This window comes from Equus asinus, chromosome 13 (genome assembly GCF_041296235.1).
Source record: "Equus asinus isolate D_3611 breed Donkey chromosome 13, EquAss-T2T_v2, whole genome shotgun sequence".
Classification (NCBI taxonomy): Eukaryota; Metazoa; Chordata; class Mammalia; order Perissodactyla; family Equidae; genus Equus; species Equus asinus.
In genome coordinates this window covers 56,704,758-56,732,067 of record NC_091802.1, presented here as the reverse complement: position 1 = coordinate 56,732,067, position 27,310 = coordinate 56,704,758, and the positions used below count along the sequence as shown (strand labels likewise).

General features: G+C 55.6%; 2 protein-coding genes across 18 annotated transcripts; one reads left to right on the top strand and one right to left on the bottom strand.

Moving 5' to 3' along the window:
• Positions 1–7: 7 nt before the first annotated feature.
• CYGB (cytoglobin) lies at positions 8–26,235 on the top strand. Of its 14 annotated transcripts, none has more exons than XM_070483680.1 (11): positions 98–134; positions 1,016–1,049; positions 4,344–4,414; positions 11,676–11,901; positions 12,027–12,209; positions 13,076–13,141; positions 15,770–15,897; positions 16,589–16,954; positions 21,823–22,054; positions 22,387–22,550; positions 24,922–26,235. In XM_070483680.1, the coding sequence occupies exons 5-11, from the start codon at positions 12,108–12,110 to the stop codon at positions 24,953–24,955; spliced, it is 1,092 nt and encodes a 363-aa protein (XP_070339781.1). In that variant the 5' UTR covers positions 98–134; positions 1,016–1,049; positions 4,344–4,414; positions 11,676–11,901; positions 12,027–12,107; the 3' UTR covers positions 24,956–26,235. The 14 variants fall into 14 exon arrangements, 12 of the variants coding, with proteins under 12 accessions (XP_070339778.1, XP_070339777.1, XP_070339782.1 ...); XM_070483673.1 differs by lacking the exon at positions 98–134 and adding an exon at positions 550–646 and having other exon boundaries at positions 16,586–16,954; XM_070483676.1 differs by lacking the exon at positions 4,344–4,414 and having other exon boundaries at positions 57–134; positions 16,586–16,954.
• On the bottom strand, positions 4,653–14,283 carry PRCD (photoreceptor disc component). Of its 4 annotated transcripts, XM_070483684.1 has the most exons (5): positions 14,073–14,283; positions 13,707–13,775; positions 11,101–11,193; positions 10,674–10,725; positions 4,914–6,535 (listed from the first exon to the last, which is right to left on the bottom strand). In XM_070483684.1, exons 1-5 carry the CDS (start codon positions 14,144–14,146, stop codon positions 6,332–6,334), a joined length of 492 nt encoding a protein of 163 aa, XP_070339785.1. In that variant the 5' UTR covers positions 14,147–14,283; the 3' UTR covers positions 4,914–6,331. The 4 variants fall into 4 exon arrangements, 3 of the variants coding, with proteins under 3 accessions (XP_070339786.1, XP_070339785.1, XP_044601936.1); XM_070483685.1 differs by lacking the exon at positions 10,674–10,725 and having other exon boundaries at positions 4,653–6,535; XM_044746001.2 differs by lacking the exons at positions 4,914–6,535; positions 10,674–10,725; positions 11,101–11,193 and adding an exon at positions 11,510–11,667.
• Positions 26,236–27,310: the final 1,075 nt, after the last annotated feature.

Genomic DNA, 27,310 nt, shown 5'->3' with positions numbered 1-27,310 from the left:
GTTGCGCCTGCGCGCAAGTCTTCTCGGCGGTCTCGCCGGAACTCTCGCGATGATGAGAAAACGCTGATGGGAAATGTAGTCAAAACACCGGTGCTGGGGTCGGTCGCGTCCTCAGCTAGACTCTGGAGCCAGGGGTAAGATGGTGGCCGCCGCCAGGGACAGTAGCGAGCCTAGGGTAGGAACCCTGATCTGTGAAGAGCCACGGGCGTTAGAAAAGGAAGATGGACGGGCGCTGCAGCCAGTCATTTATCTACTGAGGGCACAGGTTGTTCCTGGCCGGGACTAGGGGCGCGCAGAAAGTTCGAGGGGTCCTCATGCGGGGAACGGATGAGAAAATCGAGGCCGAGCTGAATTTCGTTCTTAATTGCTCTGCGGATTTCATTTGGAGTAGTTGGTTGCGTTCGTGAAGAACGGGGGAGATTCCGGGGAGTTGTTCGAGGTCCCCCGCTCGGCTGCTTTTCAAGTTGGGGCGAGAGCGGTGAGGCCGGGGCGCGGCGGCAGGGGGCGCGGCGGCAGAGGGCGCCCGAGAGCGCGGGCCGGCTCCGGACGCCCCGGCGGCTCGCAAGTCCCTGGAACCCGGGTGTCAGCCCCTCGCCGCAGGTCCCACCGGGTGGCTTTAATTCCCATGAGGAAAGAAGAAATTAAAGTATGAAAAGAACAGAGAATAATGTAATACCCACTGCTGCTTCTCACTATTATTTTTCTGGCAACCACCCTGGCTTCATTTTTGAGCTGAATTTTGGGCAAAACAACAACTAGAGTCAGGGCCAGAGTTTACGTCTATTTGGAAATTGGTTTCAATTTGCAAGACCACGAAGCCTTTTCTGCATTACCCTCTCCCCATTCTCATCAGCCGGTGGCATTTCGTCTGGTTTGCATTATTCTGTATATGGTAATATGTTGCACGTGCCTCTTTTCGAGTTACCGCGTTCCTTTGTTTGCCTCCCTTGAGTGTAAGCTCTTCAAGGCAGAAGTCTCTTGTAATTATTATTTTTCCTTTTTAATTTCCTCACAGTGCCTAGCTGTGTACTCTGCTGCCTCTGCTCACAGTAAGTACTCAAATAATCATTGACTCACTTAGCATGAAGTGTTAAGTTTCTCTATTTTATTTCATATAATTTTTATTTTGTATAATCTCGAAAGAAAATAATGGGTTCCCTGCCTGCAAACTAGGTGCCTTTCGTTCTGACTTGTCGAGGGAATCTCAAGTGTGGAATTTGCCGAAAGCTCCTTGTGAAGCTGGTAGGCGGGTGACCTGTTGCAGTAACGACAGCTCAGACCTCACTTAGTATGTGCCAGCACTGCTTGACGACCTTCCGTGTATTCATTCTTTTCCTCCCCGCCACTGCACAGTGAAGTGCACTATCGCTGTCCTCACTTTACACATGAGGAAATGGAAGCGTCGAGAGATTAGGTAACTTGCCCGAATTCACACAACTAGTAACTGGTGGAGCAGGGTTTGACCCCAGCCTGTAAAGTCCGTGCTTTTACCACTAAGTTGTCCTGCCCTGTATCTATATAACTCCCTGTGTATGTAAGGGCTTTGGGTTTGAGGGAGGCAGGAAGGGGCGGGAAGAGGGGTTTTGTGTGTTTGCAGGGGTGGTTAGGGATGAAGTTGTAGAAGGAATGAAAGAGCCCCTTTGTGGCAGGAAGAGTGAGGATAAGAGGCTACGAGAGCTGCTCCGTGAAGGACTGTGAGGCAGGGCCCCAGCAGGGCTCTCCTGGGTCCCAGACTAGGTTGCCACCCAGTATGCGGTGAGAGCCATTCTTCACAGCTCCAGAAGGGCCATGGTGCTGTAAGCCACAGTGTAGCTTTTACGCCTGCCTGGGCACTTAGGGGAACAGCAGCAGGCTCACGGCGGATGGGGTGTCATGGGCTGCTGGGCAGTGGCCAAGAGGCCAGAGCAAAACGCAGTGGGAGGCCACGTGCCTGAGCACATGTCAGGTACACTGCTTAGGCAATCCAGAAATAACTGGGAGAGACTTCCAGGAATTCATCAGAATTCCTGAATGAGTAGGCAAGGGCTCAGAGCTGCTGGCACTGAAGTATAAATGTCGTTGTGATTTCATTTGCCCTCATTGCTGGTGAGGTCTAGGACATTTGAGTTTTATGTACGGTGGAATTATATTTATTGAATGGAAAGAGTGACACAGTCTAGTGCTAAGTGACGGAAGTAGATCACAAGCTGAACAGGGCAGGAGTCCCCTGCTGTCCAGGGACCTGGCTCTGAGTGCAAAGGGGAAATCCAGCCAGCTTTCCTGCTGTGTTCAGGTGGCCAGTTCCCTGGGTTCCGTTCATGACAGGGTCTAAGACATGGTATGGAAACCCACAGAACAGAAAACAGTCTTTGCAATATTGAAGTTCATTTCTTAACCTGGAAAGGACTCTTTAATTTTATTAGGAAGACCATGAAGGAGGGTAGGTATGTCCCAGGCAGTTGGCCGCTTACATCGGGAGCAGCTGCCCCAGGCCTTCACCGGAAGTTCATCCGACGGCCAGCACTGTTAGCTGCCAGCCTGCGGCTGTTCTTCCTCTGTCTTACACAGAGAGCACTGCTGGGCAGCTGTGCGCTTCAGGGGAGGGAAGCCCCTCCACAGCCCTAAGGGGCTAATCTTGGTTAGTCTGCACCAGACCCGTAAGAAAAATCTCTTCCCTTTGCCGGGAATTGTTCTAGGAAAAAGTCTGTGATGCAATTCTGCTAAGTTTGGGAAAGTTTTCTTGTTTTTAAAAACAACAGCCTCTCTTCTGGCTTTGGGACATCATGAAGATGCGATGCTTGAGACTGCTGCAGCCTTCTTGCATCTGTGAGGCTTGCTTCAAAGCAAGAGCCGAAGGTCTGCGATGGCAGAGCAGAAAGAAGAAAGAGCGAGTCCTTGATGATGCTTTTGAACCGAGGCCTAACCAGTCCTGAAGCTCCCCACCTTCAGACCTTTTGTTTTGATTGGAAACACATCTATTTTTACATTTTAATATTTCTGAATGTGGGATGCATCTTCTGAGCAATGGCATCTTAGTTTCAGTGCAATACAGAATGTGACATTTAAAAAAGAAATCTCCTTCCTGTTTAAGCTTTCTTAAGTTGAATGTTCTGTTAGAGTCAAAATCATCCTAAATGATATGATCAGTATTTCGCGAAGCTTTTTTTTCCGTTACTAATAATTCCCTGGAAGAATGGGCCATGGCAAAATAAAGAAAATGAACTGATGTGTGCAGGTTACCCTTCTCAAAAAATAACAGCTAGTGTATATGAAATATTTACTCCTTTCCAGACACTTCTCTACACACCTCTTTTTTTAAACCACTTTATTGAGGTCTGCTTGACATACGAAAAGCTGTACATTTTTACTGTATAAAATGTGATGAGCCTAGGCCCCTTTTATGTGCTAACTCACTTGATTCTCACAAGAGCACTGTTACTATCCCCCGTCTTTCAGCCAAAGCGCAGAACAGGGAAAGCAATTAGCAAGTGGAAGCACTGAGATCTGAACTCAGACAACCCAGTCTCCAAACCTCTGGTCTTAACCACTGTGCTGGGTTTCCTGAAAAAATACACTATGACAGTGGAACGTGTTTGGCTTAATTTCAGTGATTTTAATTCATCCAGCTAGGAAGCCCATCATGAAAGCACAGAGGAGTTTTCTTCTGTGATTTCTCAGGACCATGAAAAAGTGCCACAAGTCCCATTTAGCAGAAATCAGGATCCTTGAATGTGGCTTTAATTCTCTCCAGGAGAAATATAACGATGAGTACCCTCTTTAATGAGAATAGACGCCCTTGGGGTTGCAGTGGCTTCTTTCCTGGGTTTACCAGTAGCGCACATTTCACTTGCCTGCTGTGCAGAGCTCTTGCCTCTCGTAAAATTATATTACTTAAAAATGGATTTTAAAAACATAAAAATAAGTGAACTGGAAGAATATGTAACATTCCATTGACCTCTTCTGCTGTCTGGACGCATCTCTGTTCTCAGAAGCCCCGCCTGCTCCCAACTGTTGCACACCTTTGCTCGTGTTGTTTGCTCTCTTCACCTTGAAATTCCCTTCCCCTCGTCCTCTCCTCTGCTCAGCAAATCCCAGCCCGCACTTCAGTCCCTTCTCTGCAAAGTCTAGCTGAGATGCCAGAACAGTCCCTGGACTTTCTTCAGTGTGCCTCTGGCAGGCCGGTTTAGCACCTGCCCTGCAACAAGGCCGGCTCTGCTGAGTGGAGCTGAGTAACCTCGGGCAGCGAATCTCTCTCTAAGCCTGATTTCCTTATCAGTAACCTGAGGGTGATCATGCATGCAAAGCCCTTAGCACGTGCCTGGCACAAGGGAAGCACTCAGTAAACGGGACTCTTGTTATTTCAGCATATAGTCATGCGCCGCATAATGACGTTTCAGTCAGCGTTGGGCGACATCTACAACTGCGGTCCCATAAGGTTAGTACCATACAGCCTAGGTGTGGAGTGGGCTACACCATCTAGGTTTGTGTAAGTGCACTCTGTGATGTCCGCACAACGATGAAATCGCCTAATGATGCATTCCTCAGAACATATTCCCGCCGTTACGCTACGCATGGCTGGCCTGGTAATGTCCACTGTTTTACACTTGTTTTCATGTCTGGCTTTTCCACTAGACTGTGAGCAAGACAAGAATCAGGTCTTCATTCTTGCTGGGTTTTTTTTAACTCTTTAACTCATCTTTATTGAGGTATAATTCACATACTGTAAAATGAATCCAGGTAAGCTGTACAGTGCGGCAGTCAAAGAAATGCACATACCCACGCAACGACAACCCCAATCCTGATTTCAGAACATTTCCATCACCCCAAAAGCACCTTCACGCCCTTCCACAGACAGTCTCCACGTCCAGCCCTGGCCCCGGGCAACCAGTGGTCTGCTTTCCGTCTCTGTAGTTAGTTTTTTTTTTTTTTTTTTTGAGTTAATGATAGGTTACAATCTTGTGAAATTTCAGTTGTACATTAATGTTTGTCAGTCATGTTGTAGGTGCACCACTTCACCCTTTCTGCCCAGCCCCCACCCCACCTTTCCCTTGGTAGCCACTAAACTGTTCTTAGTCCATAATTTTAAATTCCTCATATGAGTGGTCTGTAGTTAGTTTTGTGTGTTCTGGAATTTCATATCCACAGATTCATACAGTAGGTGTGCTTTGGTGTCTGGCTTCCCTCCGTTACCATGCGGTGGCTTACATCAGGAGTTCATTTCTTCTTTATTGCTGAATATTAGTCCATCATATGAACAGACCACAGTGTGTCTATCCTGCCACATGTTGATGGAGATTTGGGTGGTTTCTGGTTTGGAGCTATTATAATAAAGCTGCTGTGAACATTTTGGTGCAGATCTTTTCTTGGATGTAAGTTTTCATTTCTCTTGGATCACTTCATAGGAAACTACCAAACTCCTTTCCCATGTGGTTGTAACTCCTTCCATCCCCCCAGCCACGCGTTCCAGGGTTACGGTTGCTCCACATCCTCAACAACACCAGTATGGTCAGTCTTTAATTTTAACCATTCTGGTGGGTGTGTAGTCATATCTTGTTGTGGTTTTGATTTGCATTTCCCTAATGATTTATAACATTGAGTGTCTTTCTATGTGTTTATTGGCCATATGTATGCTTTTTGTGAAATAGCTATTAAAACCCTCCTTTTTTCTTATTGAGCTGTCTTCTTATTATTGAGTTGTAAAAGTTCTTTATATATTCTGGATCCAGGTCCTTTCACAGATATTTGCCTGGCAAATATTTTTTTCCTAGTCTTTCCAAGAATTTTGATAAAGTCAAATTTATCTGTCTTTCTTTTACGGTTAGTGCTTCCTGTATTCTGTTGATAGGACTTTTCTTTCTCCACTGAATCACTTTCCTTGTGTCTATTTCTGGATCCCTTTAATCTGTGTATATATCCTTAGGAACACCACACTGTCTGGAACTCTGATCTTGTCTCCTTACCTTAGTGAGGCCACCATGGTCTGCCTGGTGTCCCCTCCCCAGGACACAGGCAGGGGACTATCCGAGGCAGGCGTGGGGTCCCTGTCCTGGGTGCTGCCCATTGTCAAGTGTCTGTTTCTTAGATTTGCCCAGTTTTCTGGTCGTTTGTGGCAGGAAGTCTTAATTCATTTCTGTATCCACAGTACCCGGCACATGGGCACCCCATAAATGTTTGCTGAGTGGGCGAGTCTTTGTTAGCACCTCCAAACACAGTCCATTTTAGTCTCTTTTGATTGGGAGGATCTTGGGGGCCCGTGGAGGCCATCTGGTCCATCCCCTTCATTTTAGTAGACAGTTCTTTTCCTGAGGATGGTCATTAGTCCTTTATGTCCTCAGCACCAGCCCACCTGGGTTCAACACATGCTTATTAAATGGGGAAACGGAGGTCCAGAGAAGGGAAGGCCAGAGGAGCAGGCCACGGCTGAGCTGGCAGCACTGGGCTTCCTAGGCCGGATCTCACTGCTGTGCTGGCTGGCAGGGCAGGCACTGTCTCCCATCGCTGTATCGTTCCCAACACCTAACGCGGGATGGGCACATTGGAGGCTCCCAGCGCATGCCTGTTAAATGACCAAGTGAGTGAGTTAAATAATTTCTTTTAATGCTGAGTTCAGGTGGCTTCTGCATATGGTATCGTGTGTGTGTGTGTGTGTGTGTGTGTGTTCACATAGGGACAGGACTGGCCATTCCTACTCAGGTTCATAGGTCATAGTCGGCCAGTAAATCTTCCTTTAATTTAATTTTCTCAGCCACCCTCTAGACTTCATCCCCACTAGGGGGCATGGTATCCCACAGAGAGGGTCTGTAGTCCTTAGGTGCAAGGACTTGTTTCCCAGCTTAAGTCAGTGGGTCCCTCCTGAAGCCACCTCCTTGGTCCCCATGCCCTGTGCCCTCCCCCTGCAAAAACAAACAAAGCCTTCCTCCTCAAGCTCTGGCATCTCCAGCTGGGCTGCTGGCTGCCATCCTCTCCTCTCCCTGGGGCTCTGTCCCTGGTTGAAGGAGGCAACAGAGTGGCAGTGGCTGTGAGTGATGACTTCACTGTGTGTCACCCCTGCCAGTGGCCACTGCTTCCTTCCTGAGGGGGATGACAGATCCTGGAGAGGCAGCTCTCTTCACTCCCCTCACCTGGCAGACAAGGACTAGCCTTTCGGGGCCCAGAGTCTGGTCTGCTCTTGAATGATGAGTTCCTGAAGAGAGCAGTGGAATAGCCCTGGCCCACCTGGCCCACCTGGCCCACCTGCAAGGGCAGTGCCGGTGGGGCCCAGCTCTCCTTCCTTGTGCTGCGGCAAACGGGTCACACCCGGGATCTCCTCACAGCCTGCGACTCCAGGCTGAGGTCCTCCTTGCCCCAACAGCTTCACGCGCTTAGGCCTTACGTTGCCCAGGCACAGGTCCTGGCTTCACTACCAGCTGTGGGTGACCTTGAGCAGGTTCTGTGAACTTGGGTAAATGAGGATAACAACAGTTCCTGCCTCGTAAACCAGACAAGGCTTATAAATAAAGCGCATGGCACAGTGCCCAGCACGTGATTGGTGTTTGAAACATGTTAGCCATTATTAATCATATTATCATTATATTAGTGTAAGCCACTTGGCCGTTCCCTTTCAAGGCTCCCAAGGAAGCGTGACTTTCCTCTAGCTCAAGGTCTTGAGCTTCTTCCTACCAGTGAGGCCCCTTCAGAGGGGCCCTGGGGGCCTGCGGGACCAGTGGGGTACCCTACTCTGGTGCCATCGTGCCTGCCTCAGATCAGGCACCATGCCCACCTCATCTTGGACCAGGGCCTCTGCTGTATGCCCTGGCCCAAGACCGCCCTGCCACACACACACCACACCATTTGGGATGGGCTGGTACTCCCCGCAGTCGCAGCTGCATCCTAAGGTGATGCAGGATAGTGGCAGCTGCTGCAGCTGCTACAGCTGCTTCCCTTGCTCCCCCCCCCCCCCACGCCACCTCATTAGCTCTCTGGTCATGTTCCAATCTCCAGGAAAGACTGGCAGCTACCCTGAGTCTCAGCCCCAGAAGTAGCAGACAGCAGCACCCCCTGCTCCTGGCTGCTGCCCTTGGCCGCCCTGCAGCTCAGAGCAGCCTTCCCTGTCACTCAGGCTCCCACCAGCAGAGAGATTAGCATTCAGACGGAGGATGGAAAAGCATCGGGGCAGGCACCTCCTGTCTTCCTGAGGAGCTGAGATTCATTCGGGGACACAGAGCCAGTGAGGGGGCAGGTGTCCAGGCCATGACCCCCAGTGGAGCTTGGGGCAGGGGTCAGGCCAACAGAGGCAATGGTGGTGCCTTCTCGTACAGTCTTACTGGTGCTGGGTCTTACTAGGTGCCCCCACCTAGCAGTCCCTGCTCTGCTGTCCTCTAGTTTGTTTCAAACTGCCCATCGCCCACCTCGTGAGTATGTGGAAAGACCGAGCAGGAAGGGCCACGGGGTGAGGAAGCGAGGGCCTCTACTCATTGTTCTGAAATTACTAATTGTTCAGTAACAGTTCACAAACAGTCACAGCAGCTCGCATAGAGTGAACACTTAACTAAGCCTGCTAAGCACATTACACACATTACCTAATTTAACCTGTCTGGTAACTCTGTAAGATAGGTTTGCTGTTACCGCCATCTTATAGATGAGCAAATTAAGGCACAGAGATGTTCAGTAACCTACCCAAGGCCACAGAGGTAGGAAGTGGTGGTGGAGTCAAAATTCCAATCCAGTGCTCTGGCTCTGGCCTCCCTGCTCTTAGACGCTTTATGGTTATTTCATAACAGCCAGCACCCTGGACCAGGACTGACCCAGCCTCAGCCTCAGCTCTGTCTCTCCGGTTGCCCTTAATCCCCTCCCTCCTATTATGGTCAGTCTCCCAAGCCCCTGAACTTTCCTGCTCCCGTTTTCAAACAGCAGCTTTTACCAAGGAAATGGGAAGGGAGGACTCAGCTTCACGGGGACATTGGGCCCGCCCCCGCCATGGGCTCCACGCCAGTCCCCGGGATGGGAGATAGTGGGCCGAGGAAGGGGCGCCTTGGTCCCAGGCAGCCTTCTGTAGAGGAGTTCTAGGCCGAGGGCGGCAACTTTCTGCAGCAGGAGCTGCAGATGCGCAGATTGTGCAGAGAGCCCTGGGTGGGGGAGCCCCGGGAATAAGCTGCGAGCGGGGGCTGCGTGTGTGGGGAAGGTGTAAACACAATCTGCTCCCACCAAAGCCAGCCTGCTCCCTGGGGAGAGAGCCCCTCCCTCCCAGCCCACATGGCACCCCAGCTGCCAGGGCCCAGGCACCTCCAAGCCCGGGCAGACACATCCCCCCGTTGCCAGCAGCCCCTTCCTCTCGCTTTCCCTCCCTTCACCCGGAACAGATCCTTGGAGGAGCCATGGTCTCCTGAGCAGGTTCTTAGAACAGTGCTGCAAAGGGGTGTCACTTTGTGGATGTGTGTCTGGGCTGTGAGCCAGCCCCGGTACAGCTCGGTGACCTTGGCCTGACAATTCCTCGGACCAGAGGAAGGAGACAGGCAACTTGGAAAAGGCAGAGAGCAGCGGCAAGGATGAAGTGACAGGAACATGGCAAATAGATTAGAGAATGAATGCAGATAGGATCGGGGGACACAGACTGGGGCTCAGGAACAGTGCCCTCTGGCCCCCAGCCTGTCAGTCCTGTCACCAGGAAGGCCCATGCCTCCCAGGAGACAGACAGGCTGACAGGAGTTGAGACAGGTGGTCACAAACTCATGGCCCGTGTCAAGTGGGCAGTGGGGCTTGGACGCGCTTCCAGCACAGAGCTCCTTCCCCTGGTGCGACCCTTCCTCTGCCTCCGCCCTGCCCTACTTAGCGAGGCTCCCACAGAACTGCCAGGCTCCTCGCAGGGTACAGCCTCCGCCCCCTGGCTTCAGAGTGGGTTCCCTCAATCTGCATCTCACCCTCCCCTCCTTCCCTCGGATGTGGAGTGGTGGCTGCGGGGCTGCTGTCTAGAGAACTCCTCCATGTCCTGCTTCCTGAAAGTCAGGGGCAGGGGCCAGCCAGGCACGGACCTGGCCACTGAGTGGGAAGAGGGGGCTGGATGGGATGGAGAGATGCACGTGCATGTGGGGGGCGGGGGGCTTTGGAAGATGAATGGCTGTGAGACAGTCGGAGCAGCTGCCTGCAGGGTCTGCGCCTGGATCTCAGGGAGCAGAAGCGGAAATCTGCTTTTATCTCTGCTCCAGATCGGGCAGGATTGTAAAGAGAGAGAACTGGCAGAGCAGCTGGGGGCAAAGAGGCTGCGCCGCTGTTACTGAGCAGTCAGCAGATTGACAAAAACAAGTGTCATGCTTTTTCCCTTCCCACATGCTACTGCCCATTTGGAACACACGCACGCGCGCACACACACACAGAAAACACAGAGGACAAGCTGTAGGTTGCTTCCATCCAGCCACAGGCAGACATGTCACAAATCCAACTGGCATTTCTTACTGATAATCTCAGCAGAGCAGCCAGTGACAGGGTGAGCTCTGGGGACCAGGGAGAGGCAAATGCCACAGGAAGTGAGTGCCACCACCACAGACTGACACCGCACTGCCCTGGACCACAAGCCAAGGTTTAACGGGATAGCTCCAGAGCTGCCAGAACAGGTGGCCAGGCCAGTGAAACCCCTTCTGTCACCTGCAAACTTCCAGGTGGTTTCAGGCTAAGAACATGGGTTCTGCAGCCTCCATATGAGCCTGGGGTCCCCCACTTACCAGACGGGCGATGCCGGGCAAGTTAGTTAACCTCCCTCTGTGCTTCTCGTTTCTGAAATGTGCATAACATGTCCAGTGTCCGTGTATTACTGTGGCGAGGATTAGACTAGAGAATGAATGGGAGCCCTTCCTTAGTAAACACAAGCTCCCAGCTGCCCCTCGGTTCTGGAGTCTCCTCGCCCCTGTTTGTTCCTCCCCGTCTCCTGGGGTGCTGCGCTGGCCCAGAGTTAACCTGGTGCATCCCACCCAGTCCCTCTCTCTGGGGCTGCCTCAGATGAGCCTCAGGAACTCAGAGGATGGGAGCCTGTCCCAGAGCAATGAGCACCTCTGTCCCTCCTGCCTGCCCTGGCCAGGCCTTGCTGCAGGAGCCCGGCAGCCAGGGCCTGGGGAGAAGCAGGACCGGCAGGGGCTGAGGCGAGGAGCCTACCTTCTCGATTGCCTCTTTTTCCCATTCTCCCTCTTGCTCCTGCCTCTTCCACCACAGCATCCTTCTGGGGTAGGGGGCAAACCACGACTTGAGCTGAAAAGAAAACCAGACCAGATCGGCACTTTCTCCCATGCCAAGATGGGGGCTGCTGTTGCAGAGCGGATGTTGCAGAACACCACTTCTCCCTTGGAAGTCCTCTAGCACTGCCCTCAGTCCCCCAGCGTAACCACTGCCTTATCCCAAGTCTAGAAAATGCTCTAAAGATCACACGTGGTTCTCTGAAAACTAACCTTGGGCCCGCAGCCTGGAACAGAACAGGCTCAAGGTAGGGGCTCATGGAAGGAGTCCACTTCCCACTCCTCACCTCTGTCGATGATCACAGAGCTGAAGATGGCCTGCTCTGCTCCCCCGTGGCCAGGCCTTACATATCCTTCCTTCCTTGTCCCGAGCCTTGCCCTCTGCCCTCCCGGGCTCCCGGCCCTGCCCCGCTTGCCTCGCAGCTGATCCCGGTCCCTGGGCTGAGCTCGGCCTGCAGAGGTGAGGGCTTACTTCAGGGGCTCTTTCTCCCTAAACAGAGAAAGCACAGGAGACGGAGAACTGGAGAGGATGGCCTTCCCGTGTTTCCGGACTTCTTCCTCCACCCCATGCCTAGCAGTTCACCCCACCGCAAGGGGCAGGAGCACCCAAGGAACCGTAAAGTTGGAATTTATGACTGTGGAGTTGGCGAGCAGACGTTTCACCCCTACCATCACCCTGGGCCCGCCCTCCATGGCAGCCACCATCAGCAGGAGGTGTTAAATGGTAAGCCAGTTTTTCTAGTTAACTGGGTTCCAAGGAGTTAATAGGCAACTGCTTCCTTCTGGCTGGGCCACACCAGGCCAGGCCTGGCCAGATGGTCCCAGATTTGGCCTTTCATTTCCCGACAGGAGGTCCAGGCCCATTTCACATAGAGGAGACGGACTGCCTGAAGTCAGGGACCTGTCAGTCCCACGTCAGCCACAAATTGCATGGATGACCTTGAGCAAGGAATTTACGTCTCCCTGCCCTGGCCGTTAACAAGAGATAGAAGCAGTTGTCCTCCCAACCCTTCAAGGCTATTGAGACTGGGGGTGAGTAAAGACGGGTCAAGTGTCAGATCCCAACGAGAGAAGAGCCAGCCTGCACTGAGTGGTCACTCTGTGCCCACTGCTTCACACACACTCAGTTAAACCTCACAAAACCCTCGCAACCACTCTCTTAGGAATCCCAGTTTCCACACAGGTAAAAAGTTACATAATTTGCCCCAAGTCTCTCAGTTAGTAAGAGGGGAGCCAGGATTTAAACTCTGGCTGCCCAAATCTAGATCCAAACTCAACAGTGAGGACCACTTGGCATTTGAGGGCCTCCTCTGTGGGAGGCCCAGGGATGGTCATTTAAATATGCCAGCCCATTGCACTAGTAGTAGTAATTAGGCACTTTTGTGACCATCTCAGCTAGCCTAGATGTGGAGGGAGGGCATGACAGAAATGCCTCTGTTCCCCCGCACACACCCAGGGCTTCCCCGTGGGACTTGTGACATTCAGAACCTGGGGGAATCCCTGGACTGAGAAATCCGGGGCAGAGACATAGAGAAAGCCTCAGGTTCTCTCAGCCTGCCAGTCTCCACATAGCAAGGGGGCACATGGCAGGCAAGTGCCCCACCCTGAGAGATTGGTGGGGTGCACAGGATGCATGCATGCTGACTCAGCCTTCTGAGCCCTGCGGGCAGACACCCTCCTTCCAGGGGTCCGAGCCGAGTGCGCCACACTCTTTGTTTCACTAGGAACTACGCTCTTTGTTTCACTAGGAGCTAGAGAAGCAGCGCCGGGGAGCTAGTAGACACTCCTGCAGGGGAGAATGTCACTCTTCAGATAGAGCTTCAGCACTAGCTGGGTCCATAGGCATAAAGGAACACTTCAAACAGTACGTTCTTAATAAGCATTTGTTTATTTTTCAGTATTTGAGGGGGGCAAAGGTGCCTCTATCATCAAAGGACACTGGTCACCCAGGGAAAGAAAAGTCTGTAAGTTCCCAAAACTTCACCCCTCGTAAAGGCCACATGGCTTCCACCTAGGGAAGAGTTAACTTTCTGGCCACTGGAGACAGTGTCCTACCCGCAGGGGCTGCCCAGCCAATGGCGCTCAGTGCCGATGATGTCATGCTTCTCCTGCGCCTCCTATTGGGGCCTGGACAGCGAATCCTGCTGGAGGCTCAGGCAGTGGAGCCGCTGAGGCTGGGCGGGGGCAGTGGGAGAGGGAGGGGGGAGGGAAGACGAGCAAAGCAACGCTGAGCTGCGTCTGCCTCATCCCTCTCTCCACTGCCCCTGAGCCTTCCTTCTGACAGAAGGGACCCTGGGGACCACCCTGCACTCAGACAAGCAAGGCAGAGCAGCTTTGGTCCAGAGAGGCTGGGGGCTCCCATTCCCAACTGGAGAATACATTCAGCATGCCCACCAGGCATACAGGGAACAGGGTAGCTGGGGCGAGGGCCAGCATACACCCCTGCTCATCACAGACAGGGTCAGGGGACAGCGGCACCTTCCTTGGCAGCACCCTCCCTCCTCCACCCCAGACTCCCCTCTGCCTTACCTGCCCGAGGACTGGAGGTCTGTTTCCGTGCTGCTGCCTGTAACTGCCCCATCCACTCCGCTGGGCTCTCTGTGGGAGGGAAGAACAGGCAGGAAGCGCTGTGGGCAGCGCTCAGACCCCAGACCTCTTCTCCCGCTTTTCTGCAAGATTTAGCCACACTGGGCTGTGGGACTGCAGGCTGCAGCCAGTGTCTTTAAAGAGCTCCAAGTTCCCCCTGCTCTGTGGGGGAGACCCTCAGGGATTTCTTGCAAATCCCTCCCAAGCCTCCCGGGAGGTCCAGGCAGCCCCTGGCCACCTTCAGCTCTGCTGTAGCCCAGCCCCGTGGTTCTCCCCGCACCCCAGCCCATGGCCTAGTCAGTTTCTCACGGTTGGACCCGGTTGGCGAATCGGCGGCGCCAGAGCATGGCCAAGGTGCTAAGCAGGAAGAGGGTGGTGCACATGGCTCAACCGCCCCATCCCCTCCCGGACCGAGTCTGCAGAGGAGGCCAAAATGGCCCCGCCAGCTCTCCCAAGCCACCACTGTCTGTCCTGAGGTTCCTGCTGGCGCTGGATTAGGAGGCTCAAGCTGATTAGTGGGGTCAGCAGACCTGACCTTGTGAAGACTGATTAACCTCACTGGGCCTGGGTTGTCCCCCTCTGTGGCAGGGTAAATCGACCTCAATCTATGCTGGATGTAGATACGACCAAGACCTGAGTCTGGCCCTCAGGGGGCTTATAGTGTAGACAAATGCATTGGCAAGTTAAACGGATGACCACAGTCGAGTGACTTAGGCAATTACCGGCACCTGTAGAGCACTCTGGGCGTTGCAAGCATCAGGGGAAGCTTCAAAGAGGAGATGGGGGCACCTGAAATTGCAGGTGCTGGAGGAAGGACGGGCCGTCAGAGGACTGCCAGGGCTGCAGATGTGAAAACACAGGGCATGTTCCAGCAACTGGAAGTTGAGTGGCAGCAGAGCAATGATGTCACGGGAGGCATGGGGAGGGGAGGAGGACAGGGGAAGAATATTAGATAATGAAGCCAGAAAGACAGGGGAGGCCAGGGAGTGAAGGGCCAGCTAAGTGGTTCAGGTCTGCACTCTGGACATTCCTCTCCAAACTTTTCTGATTCCATACCCTCTTCAGTAAAAGGCACTCATGAAATAGATATATGCATCCACTCACAAATTATGTATTATACTAATGTGCAAATACAGTCCTGCACCATAGACATACGTAAACCTGGTAAAGGGTGACAAAGTAAACAGAAATAAGATTTCTCCTACTTTCTTTCCACATCCCAGTGGACCTCTTGGGCACCCAATTTGAAGGCCACTGCCACTGGCTTTGGGAAGCTATCACAGGAGTTTTGTGAAGCAGCCCAGGATGGTGTGCTCAGTCTTGGCCTAGGCAGCAATGGCAGGGAGGACCAAAGTGAAGACATGGGTCTGAGAGTGATGTAAGAAGCTGAACCCTTGCACTCTCCTCCATCCCCGCTAAAGACCCCCAGGAGAAGGCATTTGGTTTTTCTTCCCTCAGCTGAGATGGAGGCAGTGTGAGAGGCCTCCTGCCCGGGATTCCAGTAAGGTACCTGAACCCCGAGCTCCAGGGAGGGCCTGCACTGGGGCTGCGCTGGGGCTCTCTACTTTGAAATATGATTTTTAAAATAAACACATAAACCAAAACTGAAGAGGAGAGCCAACCTCTTGCAGTACTTAAGCAGTGGGACACAAAGTCTTGAGAAGGTCAGGGTCACCACGGAGTCTTAGAGAGAACTGGACGCACTCCACGCGTGCTGCTATGCGTTTCAGATGCTGCAGCCCTGGTCTGGCATCAGGCTTCGACTGGGAGTCAGAGGTGGCACCTGGCTTTCCCAGTACTGAGTAGCTGCTGGCAGAGTGGGGCCCCTGTGGCTCTCAGAGGTATAGTCCCCACCTCTGGTCCAACGGCACTCACACCTCCCTGAGCAGGGCCACTAGGACAAGAATTTGTCTCCTCCATCCACAGCACCCCTCCCTAATCCGGGCCTTGGTGATTGAGATGTCTCCAACGGCCTGGGTCTCCCCAAGACTTCTTTACCTTCCCAGGTCCCCTTTGCCCTGCCCGGCTGCCTCCTTTGGACTTTTTCTCCACCAGGGCTGGAATTCGGGGCAGTGCCTGTTTTTTGCCGGCCTGTGTCGTTAATAAGCCCTCAGGGACTTCTTTCCGACGCCATGTGAGTGCACCGAGTTGCGGGGGGGGGGGGGGGGTGCTGGCCGGAAGGAAAGCGGGGCTCAGGCCTCTGGCGCTCAAGTTCTGCTCCCCCCGTCCTCTCAGCGGTGGGTTCTAGTAAGGTACTGCAGCAGGCAACTCGAGCAGGGAGACGACCCCAGCCTTAAACCCTCCAGAGCCTGGGGTCCAGAACTCTGGGAGCGGCGCCGCGGCCCCCAGCGGCTGGCTGGGGGAGGCCTGGAGCGGGCGGGAGCTCCGTTCTCACCGCGGCGCCGCTGGAGGGGCTCGCGTCCGCCCCCTCGGGCGGGCGGCCACGCCGCAGCTGTCTGGGAGTGTTTGACTTTGAGTCAGTTCCCCGCCGCGTGAAGGGTGCACACACGCACCCGCCCCGGCACCGCCCGCAGCGTGAGCCGGGACACGGTGCCCCCAGACCCGCACGCGCCGGGGCGCACTCCTGTGCGGCGCGCGCCACCCCGCCCCAGGTGACTGCCCCCTCCTCCCGAGACCCCCAGCACACCCGCCACACCTACACCCCAGCCCCGCCCGGCGGTCAAACTCCGCGGTGGCCTTGCGGGTGGGCGGGAGCCAGCCGCGTCCCCCCCCCCCCCCCAGCCTTCACCTTGCCAGAATTGGCTCACGGACACGGGGTTGGGGGTTTGGAGCCGATTTATTTTTTTTTTACATTTTTCCAGCAGACCACATTCCCGCCCCCCGCTCGCGGTCCCCCGCCCCCCCCGCACATATACCCTGCACACACACACACACACACATACACACACCCGGCGCGCACAGACAGACACGCTCCCTCCCTCCGGCGCGCTCTACCCCTCGCTCGCCCGCCCGCCGCGCACGCAGCCGGCCCCGGCTCCCCGCGCCCCGCCGCCACCGAGCGAAGCCGGGCTGGGCTTGGAGCTGCTCATGGAGAAAGTGCCGGGCGAGATGGAGATTGAGCGCAGGGAGCGGAGCGAGGAGCTGTCCGAGGCGGAGAGGAAGGCGGTGCAGGCTACGTGGGCCCGGCTCTATGCCAACTGCGAGGACGTGGGGGTGGCCATCCTGGTGAGGTAGGTGTCGCCCCGGCTTGGCCGGGCCCGGAGGAGGGAGGGCGGCAGCGGCTCCGGGCAGGGGCGGGCTCGGCCCGGGTCCGAGCTCCGGCGCCACCTCCCCAGCCGTGATTGGGGCCGGGCTGGCGGCGGCGCGGGCAGCGTGGGGCGCCTTAGGGTGGGTGAAACCCTAGCTGAGCCCTGCCTGGCTTTGGGCGCGGGGCTCACGAGGAACTATGAGCCAGGCGCAGAAGGAAGGCACCTCCGTTCCCCGCCTCTCCCCGGCCTCAGAACTCCGTGCTCAGCCAGCCATGCCTTCCTCACCAGCGACCCCAGCCAAGCTGTCGTGGACACACATCTTACCAGCCCTTCACATGGGGGTAGTGGGGGCTCCCCATTTCAGAGACAGAAACACTGAGGCTCAGCCAGGAAGGGGGACAAAGAGGAGCAGACCACTGTCTCCATCTCAACCCCTTTCCATAGTCAAAGCCCCTTCGAAGCACAGAGCAAAGGGCGAGAGAATGGAGCTCAGAAGGAGTAGATGCTGAGGTCCAGTTTCCCAGCTGGCTGCTTCCTGCCCCAGGTAGGTGGGCCAGCAGGCAGCTCAGGGCCAGACACAGGTGAGTGGAGAAGCAGACGGTCCCTAGGATACAATCCCTGCCCAGTTTGGTGGAGGGAAAGAGAGATGCTTCAGGAGACAGGGCCCCACCCTGAAACTCCACCTGGACAGGAAAGGCCATGTGTCATTCAGGCACCAGATGCCCCCAAGGGACACACACACAGAGGCAGTGATGTGATTCACACCTCCACCCTGGTACACATACACCGTTCCTGTGGTTAATGTTGATGTCCCGAAGCCCTACAAGCTAGTAACGGACTATAGCTACACATCGATGCTCTCTTCCCACGTGTGCTGGTCCCTGGGGGTGCGGGCAGAGAGGCCCCAGACCACACTCTCGCTCAACCCCCTGTCCTCGGCAGAGGCAAGCTGTCAAATCTAGGACAGAGCAGGGCAATCTTACTATTTGAAGACGGGTGAAACCTCGCTTGTGGAAAGGACAGTTGAAGTGCACGGCTGTCTCCCAGGCCTGGCCCCATCTCTGGCTCCTCTTTCTCCCCCATACTCTCTCCCTTCTACCAAGCTCCATAGTGAGACACCCTGATTCTAACTTAGAAACAGATTTTGGAGGAAAAAGAACAAGCAGCACTCTTGAGGAGTTTCAGGACGATTCCTGAGGAAGGGGCAGCTATTTTGGCAGCTCCCAGGCCCAGAAACACAGCCAGGGGTGACGGGGAAGCTAAGAGGGGATTTCAAATCCCACAGCCATCAGACGTTGGGAGACGCAGATCCGCACGAGCGAGCACCCACGCAAGCTCCCGGTGGGTAGTGGAGTCACAGATGCGCCAGACTGCATCCCTCGAGTGCTGCTGTCGCCGTGTGTTGGCACACACAGGTGTGCCGGGCCTCGGGACGCACCCAGGTGTGCACATACGCCACCAAGAGGAAAGGAGGCAGAGTCCACAGGACCTGGGAGATTTTCTGTCCCAAACCCTGTCATTTGTCAATGAGGACATGTAGGAGATGTGTCCAAGATCTGGCTCCTGGGGCACCATCCAGCCTCCCCAGGAATGGGGGATACAGAGGAAGGAACTGAACACTGAGGGCAGAGCTGTTTCTGGAGAGTCTGAGCTTTCAGCAGGTCTTCTTTCTCTCTCTGCTCCTCTCTAGTTCCCTATGCCTGACTCTTAGAGGGGGCTGGGTGTGGGCTGGGGGAGGCATCAGGCCTGAGATAGCAATTAGATCTGGCCTGCTGATAACCTCACACTTCACCTGACCGCACCTGTGTGTTAGCCTGAGCCCAGCCTGGCCCAGTGGGGGAGAACCCAGCCAGAGCCGGCTCAGCTCCTCCAGGCCAGCCCCAAGTCGCACCAGCCTTCCTTTCCTGTTTCTCCTCTTCCTGTCCCAGGACCTGACCAGTTGGTGAGGGGAGCGTTAAATTGGGGGTAAGGGAAAGATAAGCTTCTCTGCAGTCCCAAAGGCCACTCCCCAGATCCTCTGCCCCTCAGTTTGGTCGCAACTCCCACCTATCTTCACACACACATCTACGAGGACAGGCCCCAGTGAGAGCCTGAGGCACAAGCCCTCTGACCCATCACTCTCACCTCCTCTCTCCCTACTGGGCTGAGGCCAGCCGCACCCACACCCCCCATCCCCCACCCCCCATGGAGGAGTCAGCAGCCACGATGGTGGTGGTGGTGGTGGAGCTGCCCGTGGGTCTGAGCTAGACCCACACCTCCACTCCCTGCCGGGGAGGAGACCCAGAGGGAACACCCGTGCTCTAGGAAGGCTCCCCTCCCGGTTGTAACTCTGCTGCCTTCCCCCTCACACTCAGACAAGCCTATTTCAGGCTCTCCTGGAAGCCTGGATGCCTCTGGGAGCTGAGGAACTCCCAAGGCTGGCTGCTGAGGCTTCTCCCTGGCAGCACAGGCCTGGCTTGGGTGGGTCAGGAGTAAACACGAAGGGGCTGGGAGAGAAGCCAGGCGGGAGGAGCAGAGCGCATGGCCCCTAGACTCCCCCGGTCCAGGAGAGAGACTCCCTGGGTCTGTCATTCCTCAGGGCCATAACCTGGAGCTGGGTGTCCAGGCAGGAGACTGGCAGGAAGCCATCAAGTAAGGGTGGTCTGGGCTCCTTCCTGGCCCCACCGCCTACTTTGCTGGGCAACCTTGGGCATCAATTCCTAATCCAGAATGTGTAGACAAAAGCAGTGCCACCCTCAGGAGAGCGTTGCAGGGACTAATGAGATCATATGGTAAGTGCTCAGTAAGTGTCCCCTGTTCTTTCCTCATCAGTAAAATGGGTATAGTACCTGCTTAGTTTTGGCAATTAGATGAAGTAACAGGTGGACATGCTCTGCACATTGTAACGCACCAGGCAAATAGAAATCAGTATTTTTATTTCAGTGTAAAACCCCCGAAGTCTGAGATCCTCATTTAAGTCCGGATTGGGTTTTTCACATTTGTCCCTCATTACAGCGCTTCTCCACAAAACCCAGTGTATTTGCAGACTCCTCACCTCATTTATCCTCACCAGTATACCTGTGAAGCAGCGAGCGGGAGGGACTCCTCTCACATTTCTGCAGACAGGAGGCTGTGAAGTGGTTTGCCCAAGGTCACACTTGGCCTCCTAGTGGGGCCCTCCTGGGTCTCCACATGGACTGTGTCCTGGTCACTCCCCTGCCACAGCACCTTTGTCACCCAGACGGATGGCCTGGGCCAGATGCTCTTTCTGCATGTGTTCCAGCTCTCAGTTCTGAGACTCAACGCCTGGCCAAAGGGCTGTTTTGGCAAATTCTCAGCTCTCTCTGGTATCAGAAAGGGGGACACTCCAAAGGTGTGAAACAACCTGAAAAAGTAGGTCCCAGACATTCCACACATTTCCTGAGGCTTCAGTTCGTAAGTTTGATCGAGTCTGCGTGGACGTCCCGTGACATCCAGCCCCAGCTAGAAAGAGGGAGTGCAGATGTCATCATATCATCCTGTAAACAGCAGGGCCCGGGGCCGGGCGATGGGGCAGAGGCTCCGTGAGACCTGGGCTTGGTTGGGTCCCACAACCCAGTCCAACAGGCAGAGAGGGAAGAAGCAGTAGATGGTGGCAGGGAACCCACGAATGGCCTGGAGGGGAAAGCAGTAGCCCTGGGCCAGCCTGGGTGCTCAAGGAGAGGCAAGGCTGTTATGGGCAAGAGCAAGGAAGGCCTTCCACCGGGAGGAAAGGACGGCTAGCATGCCCGAGGAATGTTTTACCAATGGTGAGTGAAGCTGTTGGCTGGAGCGAGATGGGTCACGTGTAGGGGGGAGTGTGGACATGATGGTGGAGAAGTGGGTGTGGGACAGTTTTAGAGGCCTGGACTGACAGGGTAAGGAGTTTTGACTTTGATGGTAGACAATGGGGAGCCACTGAATGTTTTTGAGCACGAGAGTCACCTAATGAAAGTGATATTTGGGGGAATTAGACAGTTTCAGATAAACTGGAGAGGGGAGGAGGAGAGCTATAAAGACCTGAGTCTGTCCCAAGAAGTGCACAGGCTGGTCGGAGAGGTGAGATGTACTGGCCCGAAGTAATTACAGAACCACACCAGGCAGGTCCGATCAATCAGTATCTTTAATTAAATCAATCATTCTATAGTTGCTGCCGGCTGAGGAGGGAAGCAGGGTAGCGAAGAGGGAAGAGACTGAGCCTGGAAGAGAAGGACCAAGTCTCGTTTCTTCTCTAGGAGGCTGGGTGACCCTTACTTTGTTTCTAAAGAGAGCCCTAACTGTATCATAATAAAGGCCAGCCATTACTGACACCCCAGTGTCCATACCGTGCTGAGGACTCCACGTGCAGTTTCTCATTTCATCCTTGCAACAACCCACAGCAACTTACAACAAGATAGGAACGATGATGCGATTTCACGGATGAGGAAACTGAGGCTCAGAAAAGTTAAATAACTTGCCTAAGGTCACACCAGCCCGTGATTCCAGAACTGAAGCTCTTAGCCTCTCGGCTGTGACTGCAGCAGGCTTTGAAGGGTGTGTCAGGTTTGGAAAGGAGGCAAGAAGTACGGAAGGCAGAGGCCTGGAGACGAAGCTGCAAGCCTGAGCAAGCCTGGTGGATAGAAACGGCCGGGACCTGGGGAGGGGGCTGTGGGAAGCCAGCTCGGCCAGAGGGAGGGTCTGTGTTAAGGACAGCTACACACAGTGATGAAAACAATGATTGTGGTGTGGGTGGGGGTGTGGGTGGGACTGGGTCCTGCCTCTCCCACCCCCGAACCCCCACATTGTCCTGGCCACTTCAGGGTGGGGCCCAAGGCAGCCCCCTGCTTCAGCGTCCCCCACCTCCCTCCTGCCAGGTTCTTTGTGAACTTCCCGTCGGCCAAGCAGTACTTCAGCCAGTTCAAGCACATGGAAGAGCCCCTGGAAATGGAACGGAGCCCCCAGCTGCGGAAGCACGCCTGCCGGGTCATGGGGGCCCTCAACACTGTTGTGGAGAACCTGCACGACCCCGAGAAGGTGTCCTCTGTGCTCGCCCTCGTGGGCAAAGCCCATGCCCTCAAGCACAAGGTGGAGCCCGTGTACTTCAAGGTATGTCACCCGGTGGGTGCCGCCAGCCCACCGCCCACCCTGCTCCACCCCAGAGCCCCCCAGGGCCCACTCACTACAGCCACCTGCAGCCAGAAGAGACCACTGGGCCACCCAGCTTCTTCCCCTGGCGTGGCTGTGACAGGGACAGGCAGCAGGGTGGGGGGGCTGGGTCCAGGGCAGCTTTTGTCTTGAGGGCGTTTGGTTCCCAAAGCTGCTGGGCCGTTCTGTCATGAAGGGTCCCTTTGGCCAAACACCAGATAGAAGGGATGCAGGGGGTGCTGTTGGGGGCAGGCACCCAGGCATTTACTCCTCCTTCCTCCCTCTGCCCCCAGATCCTCTCTGGGGTTATTCTGGAGGTGATCGCTGAGGAATTTGCCGATGACTTCCCAGCTGAGACGCAGAGAGCCTGGGCCAAGCTCCGCAGCCTCATCTACAGCCACGTGACAGCTGCCTACAAGGAAGTGGGCTGGGTACAGCAGGTCCCCAACGCCACCACGTGAGGAGGGGTGAGGGTGGGCCGGGCAGCTCCCTGCCGTGTCCTCCCCTGTCCTGGTCTCCTATCTCTCCCGGGGCCCAGGGGCTGACTGCCAGGGCAGGAACACTTCCAGCAGGCTGGGTCTGGGGTCTGGCACCATAGGAAAAGACCCAGGGGCCCCACTCCCATCCACACAGAGCTGCGAGCCCTGGGACAGGGCCATCCCGTTCCCTAGAACAAGGGAGTGCTCAGAGCACCCCAAGACTGTGGCCTCCCCGGCAGAGAGGCGCCGAAGGTTGCTGGCGGGAAGGCTGGCTAATCGGGCCCAGAGGCAGCCCAGGCCAGCTCCGGCCACTTCCTCCCTGGGTATCAATCACATGGGGCTGTTTTTCATCTAATGCTGACCAGTGCTCCCTCCCACCTCTGCCTCAACAGGCTGGAGCCAGGAGCATCACAAGGACATGTGCACATGTGTGCACATGCACGAGCCCACCCGGGGTCTGCGGGGGCGTCACTCTCACACACACCAGCAAGGGCGGTTACTTCTGGGCTGACCCCGGAGGCCGGGTTCCCAGTTCTGGAGTGAGGGCCCGGAAGATGGGCTCAAGGAGGGTGGCCAGCCTCAGTGACTCAGAGCACGAGGGGAGGGCTGGCCCCCAGACATGGCGGCTGGGAACACTCCGGCCTCCCTGGGCCCCCAAGGGGCGGCTGGCTCTGGGAGCTCAATGGAGGGGGGAGGCAGGGCTGGAGTAGGAAGGAGAGAAAGAAGCAGAGGCGGGAATGGGAAGCAGGGGTCAGCCAGCAGCTCGGGACACGCGTTTGTAGAGAAACATTCCCAGCAGTTTCCCATGGAAAAGGCGGGTCTCCTTCCCGGGCTTGCAGCTGGCCCGCGGAGGCTACCGACCGCCTGCCATAGGCCTTGCTTCATGCAGCTCTGCGGAGGAGGTCCCCTGAGGGCAGCCCTGGGAGGCCAGGCCTCCTGACCTTCCTGCCGCTGACCACACTGGGCCCGGCTTGCTCCTGCTCCCTTCCCCCGCATCGGCACCACCCCAGGAGAGCAGAGTCCCAGGAACTGCTGGCTGCAGCCAGGCAGCGACGCCAGATGTGCGCAGCTGGGCCCTGACCTGCCCGGACCCCGGGGTGGATGGGAAGCAGGCAGGAGATTTTTACGTGCCCGAGGAGGCGCTGGCAGAGCCGGGATGGCTGCCGGAAGCAGCCAGAGGGGCCAGGGAGGGGTCAGTGGGGGGAAGGGGGCTTGCCCTCCCACGCCTCTCCCCAGGCAGGCTCTGCCGCCAAAGATGAGTTTGTTTACAGCCAGGAGACAAGACTTCCTGCTTCTAGAGAAAAGGGCTTTTTTACAGGGGCCTAGAGGGACTGGTGAGAGAGAGAGCTGGCCGGCACAAGCCCCAGTGAATCAGAAACACATGGACAACGTTTCCCGACACGAAGCCCCATCCCCTCCCCTCTCTTGCCCCAGCTGGACCCCTGGGACTTAAATCTCGCCAAACCCCAAACATTAGGAAACCGATGAAATCTTCTCCTCTGCTCGTTTCTGCTCTTGTGGACTGAATGGAGATGGGCAACAGTGGGTAGGGACTGGCTGGGGCCCTGCTCCCACCGGGGCCTAGGCACCTGGCATTTGGGTTACCCCCCAGCTGTGACGTCGTGGGGATCGTCCCCTCATCCCTTTGCACTCTCTCCCACCCCCTGGTCCCCCTGAGGGCACGGTGTGGCCCCGAAGAAGGCATATCTCCCTAGGCCTGCAGACCCGACTTGCTGCCAAGGTCCAAATGGGCTCAGAGGGTGGAGAGGGTTACAGAGCAGAGTTCTGGAAGGTCTCCCTCCGACTTCTCTTATCAGGGGAGCAGTGGTGGGCCAGATGCCACTGTTTACTGAACTGTCTCTGCTTAGGGGGCTGTGTGTGTTTTTGTGGGTCAGGGAATTGGGAGGTTGGGGGCGCTGCATGTGCCGAGAATGCCTGTGGGTGGCCGGAAGGGGTACCCAGACAGGCCAACCAGAGTGCATGGGTCTCAGAATTAATAGAAAAAGAGCTCACATTTGTACGGCTTTTGGCAGTTTGTGAAACGCTTTCACATAGTTGATGTCATAGAATTCTCACAGAGGTAGGCGAGGCAGACATTATTCACATTTTAGAGAAAAAGATCTGGGGTTCAGAGGGGCCAAATAGCTGGCCTGAAGTCACACAGCAGGTTCCTAGCAGAAGGGGAATTGGAACTTGGGTCTAGTGGGTTGCTTTCAACTGCTCTGCACCGGGTAGCTGGCAGATAGGGTGCTGCCTTGCCGTTCCCTCCCCTTCTCCCCTCCCAGCCAGGATCCCGGGTCCCTCCGTGCCCCTTGTAACCTGTTACCTCCATCTCCATCTCATCCACAGCCCACCGCCCACGCTGCCCTCCTCAGGGCCATAGGACTTCCTCTCTCCTCCCCCCTCCCTGGCAGCACCTTGAGCAGAAGGCCGAGTTCTGAAGACCCTCCTTGACCCTCCATTTCTGGGTGCCAAGGAAGCTGGAGGAATCCCTGACTCGTCTTCCCAGGAAGAAGCTCCCTCTGCCGCTGCCACAGTCCCCCTGCAGCCGCCGGGAGGTGGCGCTGGCTGCCTGGATGCTGACCCCAGCTCGGCGGCAGGTGGCCTGCTGGGTGGGGGAACCTTCCTCCTTGAAGAGCCAGGCCCACTCTGCTTAGCTTTTCTACTCACGGTTAGGGACCTGGCTGAGCGGCTGGCAGGAATCGGGACAGGTCTGTGAGTCCGGAAGTAAAGCAGCCCCGTTTCTATCTGCCCGACCAGCATGCGGGTCTCCACACCACCTATCTAGAGTATCACACACACATCTACCGTATATACAGATATATTCTATATACAATCTATATATAAATACATATATATATATACACGTACATATCTATAATGTCTATCTGCAGGGCCCAGAGGCACCTGTGAAGCCTCAGTTCTGCCCATATGCGTGTGGGGAAGGGAGGGGTCCTGGTCATGCTTCTGGGCAGAGGACAGAATATTCTGGCAGAGATGGGGCTCCCATATCAGCACAGAGAGGATCCGGGCCTGTGGGCAGGGTTGGGGTGACCCAGCTTGCCAGCAAAGCCCAGCCCTTTCTCTCTGACCAGCTCTCCACATTCCTGCTTTCCACTTCCAGGCAAAAAGTGTTTGCCTCTCCCACCTCTGCCCCCTCCAAAAGGATGTAGGTCCTTGACTTGCCCCAAAATGGGCAAGGGCAGACAGAGGGGGCCAGAAGTTCTGGACAGGATGACTGCGCTGAGGAGGGACCATGGTAAAGAGACCTCCAGTGCCAGCCCCATCTGCCTTGGCCACTAAGACAGCCCCTGTGGGAAGGGGGATCCAGGCTGCTCTTCAGCAGGGCAAAGATGACAGGACCAGATGCCTCCATCTCATCCTGGAGCTCTGGGGGCCCAGGGCCTTTCCTCACTTGCCCCTCCTGGCTGGCGGTTGGTCCTGTCCATACATCTGGGTCAGCGTTGCTGGGGACCCCTGTGTGTGCCCCTTGGTCATGTGTGTCATCCTCAAGGATGTTTTGCTGCTGTGGCTACTGTGCCTGTGTCCCCTCCTGTACTGTCTCCGTGCAGCCATCCCGGTAACTGCCTGTCCTCCTTTTGTAGTTTCTGATGTTTGTAACCAGACCCAGCCGCTGTCATTAAACAGACTCATTCTTCCTGTTCTGTGTGTTTGGTCTTTTCCTGCCACCTGCCCCTCGCCTCTGTCTCCCCCTCTTTGTTCAGAGCTCAGGCCTTTTCCTGAAAGCCCTCTCCTGCAAGGGCCCCCTTCTGTTCCTGGGCCCCTCTGAGTTGGGGCTTACGACTGTGGTGGGCCTCGCCTGTTTAATCAGGAGCGCAGGGCTGGGAACTGGAAGCTGGGCCGGTGAGGCAGGAAGGGTGTCTGTGCTTGTTAAAAAAAGTTGGGGGGGGGGGGCTGGCCCCGTGGCCGAGTGGTTAAGTTCGCGCGCTCCGCTGCAGGCGGCCCAGTGTTTCGTCGGTTCGAATCCTGGGCGCGGACATGGCACTGCTCGTCAGACCACGCTGAGGCAGCGTCCCACATGCCACAACTAGAGGAACCCACAACGAAGAATACACAACTATGTACCGGGGGGCTTTGGGGAGAAAAAGGAAAAAATAAAATCTTTAAAAAAAAAAAAAAAAAGTCAGGGGGCTTTTAGTCTTTCGTTCTGGAAATCTCCTCCCTGGTGAGGATAGAATAAGTGAGGGGGGAGTCAAGGGAGAGATGTTCAAAAGGAAGGGCCCTGCTTGTCCAGTGATCTAGTGAGAGCCAAGGATGGGGCCTCGGCCTTGTAGACCTGGCACTGGGCGTCCACCACCTGGAGAGCTAAGTGCCGGCCTGCTACTCAAGTTATGTGTGGTGGGTCAGCCCCTGCGTGTTTGAGAAAGGAAGTATGCTCTTACCAGCCTCTATCCCCAACATCTTCCCTGAGCTCTCAGCTCCCAGACCCCGACTCCCAAGCCCTCTATCCTGCACCCTACAGCCTCAGGCCAGGTCTGCCCAGCCCCCACCCACGAGGGAGGCAGGAGTCAGCAGCATCAACTCCTGGAGGAAGGACCAGGAGGTCACCACCCACGATGGAGGCGAGAGTCAGCAGCATCAACTCCTGGAAGAAGGACCAGGAGGTCACCACCCCCAGGAGGTCACCACCCCCTGGCTGCAGGAAAAGCAGGAAGCAGCCTCTGCCCCTTGGGAGGGCTCTCGGCTGCCTGGGAAGATTCAGCTGACACACAGGAAA

Excerpts from the sequence above, each read along its gene's own strand:
- CYGB (XM_070483676.1), top strand. The coding sequence starts at position 12,108 with ATGGATGACCTTGAGCAAGGAATTTACGTCTCCCTGCCCTGGCCGTTA. Across the intron at positions 15,898-16,585 it reads GGACTTCTTTCCGACGCCAT|CAGACCACATTCCCGCCCCC; the intron begins GTGAGTGCACCG and ends ACATTTTTCCAG. Across the intron at positions 22,055-22,386 it reads TGGAGCCCGTGTACTTCAAG|ATCCTCTCTGGGGTTATTCT; the intron begins GTATGTCACCCG and ends CTCTGCCCCCAG.
- PRCD (XM_070483684.1), bottom strand. The coding sequence starts at position 14,146 with ATGTGCACCACCCTCTTCCTGCTTAGCACCTTGGCCATGCTCTGGCGC. Across the intron at positions 13,776-14,072 it reads TTCGCCAACCGGGTCCAACC|AGAGCCCAGCGGAGTGGATG; the intron begins GTGAGAAACTGA and ends TCCCTCCCACAG. Across the intron at positions 11,194-13,706 it reads GACCTCCAGTCCTCGGGCAG|CTCAAGTCGTGGTTTGCCCC; the intron begins GTAAGGCAGAGG and ends TTTTCTTTTCAG.